The 2,500-nt window shown below is 37.8% G+C and overlaps 2 protein-coding genes across 3 annotated transcripts in view; one reads left to right on the top strand and one right to left on the bottom strand.

Annotated features, from left to right (window-relative positions):
- gucy1a2 (guanylate cyclase 1, soluble, alpha 2) overlaps nt 1-1,394 on the top strand; it is an 80,089-nt gene extending 78,695 nt beyond the window's left edge. Inside the window, exon 9 of the mRNA XM_077612393.1 lies at nt 614-1,394. Coding sequence (XP_077468519.1) covers nt 614-638 — 25 coding nt within the window. The 3' untranslated portion in view covers nt 639-1,394. The remainder of the gene's footprint in view (nt 1-613) is intronic.
- The window catches only part of aasdhppt (aminoadipate-semialdehyde dehydrogenase-phosphopantetheinyl transferase), a 29,834-nt gene that overhangs the window by 13,555 nt on the left and 13,779 nt on the right, over nt 1-2,500 (bottom strand). The gene's annotated exons all lie outside the window — the stretch shown is intronic.

The raw sequence follows: 2,500 nt of genomic DNA, 5'->3' as shown, positions 1-2,500 counted from the left end.
TTCCTTTCATTGCTTTTCCCCCTGGTTGCACTGCTTCCCGATGTGTGTTTTCATATTGAAGCATTTAACCAATCACATTTCAGCCATTATTTGTTGCCAGATCAGATCTGCCTCAAAGCCTGCACAATCAGTTCTTGCGGGCTCTGCTGCATTAAACTAGACTGTTGCTTTTAACCAATCAGATTTCGAGTTGGCAACCCCACAATGATTTTTCATAGGCTTTAGCATTTTGGTGGCTGGGACATGTCATTGCTTTCACAAACTATGATTGAAAACCTGTATGCAGACCCTCAACCGCAATATGAAGAAGCATTCTGGAGTCGGAGAATTCCGCCTTGGAAAGCTGGTGGCATGTCCTTTTTATTTGGCCCAATTTGTTGCATTTTCCGTAGCCCTTTTTGCTACGATTTTGACATTATGTGGGTGTTGTATTATTCCCTGCTTAAGATCTTTGATGAGCCGACTTATAACCACTGCGATTGCCCCTACAAATTCTAAATTGCATGAATTATATCCCCTACTGATGAAACGTGCTGAAGCAGCAGTGAATTTCAAGAGCATGGTAATTCCGAGGATGAATTGGGCGAAAATGATTTTGTTTTCTGCTTTTCAGACCAGCCGTGCCAGTGAGCGGGTAAAACCAAAGCCAACGGAAACAGACATTTCCTCCCCATTTTTATTTTTTGCCATAAAATGAATTAATGGAATAAAGCCGAAAGGAAGTTTTATTAAGGAGATCATGTGCAAATTTATAATATAGGGGGGAATGTTGGAATAATCATTATTATAAATGTGTTTGCAATGCTTACTTAGGAATAGAAAGCCTTATTATAAACATGCTTACTATATTAATCAATATATTTGCTTATTAGGAATAGTAATGCTCATCCTGAATGTGTAAAAATATTAAACAATATATATGTGTTGAACGCTGTGCTTTTATGTTAGAGTTATTGGCATTAATAAAAGCCATTTTAATGCATGCCTTGCTAAAGTAAGGACTGGTTCACATCAAGAGGACAGGGAATGGCCATGGGCATGGAGAGGTCTCACAACAATTGCTCTTGGGAACTGCGAACTGTTTTCGGCTTCGGAGGACTCACGACAGGTGCTCTTGGGAACTGAGGACTGTTTACGGCTTCGGAAGATGGTCTCACAACAAGCGCTCTTGGGAACCAAGGACTGTTTCGGGAAGATTCGACAGGACGTACAATTGTTTTGATAACTGTGCAAAATTGTTGTGAGACTCTACGAATGTTTAGACTTCTGTGGGGCATGGCGTTAAAACCTTATGAATAAATTAGCGAAACGGACTTCGAGTTGTTAGAATGATCTTGACCGGGGACGCGGATGGATGTATTCTCTCTTGCAAGAATTAAATGGAGATGTGACTACAGATGCCTTTTTTATTGAAAGCTTAATTGGAAATACCTAAGGATAAACCTACGATTGGATGAACCTAACACATATATATACATATATATATATATATACATATATACATATATACAGACGCTCCCCTACTTACGAACATTCAACTTACGAACAACGGTACATACGAACATGTCTGCAAATTGCGTTTAAGTCCAAAAATGTTCGCAAGTCCAATTTTGTATTTCGCGTCTTTTTCGGAGTAGTACTTCTTTCCGCCGCTAATACCGACGCCTGGCGTTGTGAGAGCTCAGCTCACCCAGCATCTACCTTCTTCGTTACAATGCGGAAGTGCGTGAATGTATCTCCAGTGTGCAAAGAACCTTTTTCATTTGTATCATTAAATATCTCATGCATCCAATATTGAATATGGTTGGTAAAAAGCTAAAGGCTTCTATTGAGGGAGTTGCAAGGAAGAGGCAAGCCATTTCATTTGAAACGAGTGGCAATAATAACGAAGCTTGATGCGCGTCAGAAAGTGGTGAGCGTTGCACATTCAGTACCATTTATAAACAGAAAGATCGAGCAGCAGGACCCAAATATTGAACGTTGCACAAAGTTTGCAAATCAATTGAATGATGCCATACAGTGCTACCGCATCATTTATGATGAAAAAAAGAAGAAAACTGTGCAATCGTCGTTAGATCGCTTCTTTTGGCCAGTTTCTAATACATAAATCTCTCTCTCTCTATATACAGTACTGTACATATTCTCTCCATTTTATTAAATGTTTTTTTCAGTACAAACCAATGCGTGTTACTTATACAAGCCTTAAACATACAAATGCACTGATATAAACCTTCAATATACTTATATAGGCCTTAAACATAAATTATAATACAAAATATAGCACTAAATCGTCTTACAAACAAATTCAACTTATGAACAATCGCTCGGAACCAATTGCGTTCGTAAGTTGAGGAGTGTCTGTATACATATATATACACACATATATACATATACATATATATATATATATATATATATATATATATATATAGTACACACATACATATATACATACACATATTCATACAAGTTAGTCTCCACAAGAACAGCAACAACAGCC

The sequence above is a fragment of the Stigmatopora argus genome, chromosome 10 (assembly GCF_051989625.1).
Source record: "Stigmatopora argus isolate UIUO_Sarg chromosome 10, RoL_Sarg_1.0, whole genome shotgun sequence".
Classification (NCBI taxonomy): domain Eukaryota; kingdom Metazoa; phylum Chordata; class Actinopteri; order Syngnathiformes; family Syngnathidae; genus Stigmatopora; species Stigmatopora argus.
The sequence above is the reverse complement of the archived record's forward strand: the minus strand, read 5'-3'. Positions and strand labels throughout refer to the sequence as shown.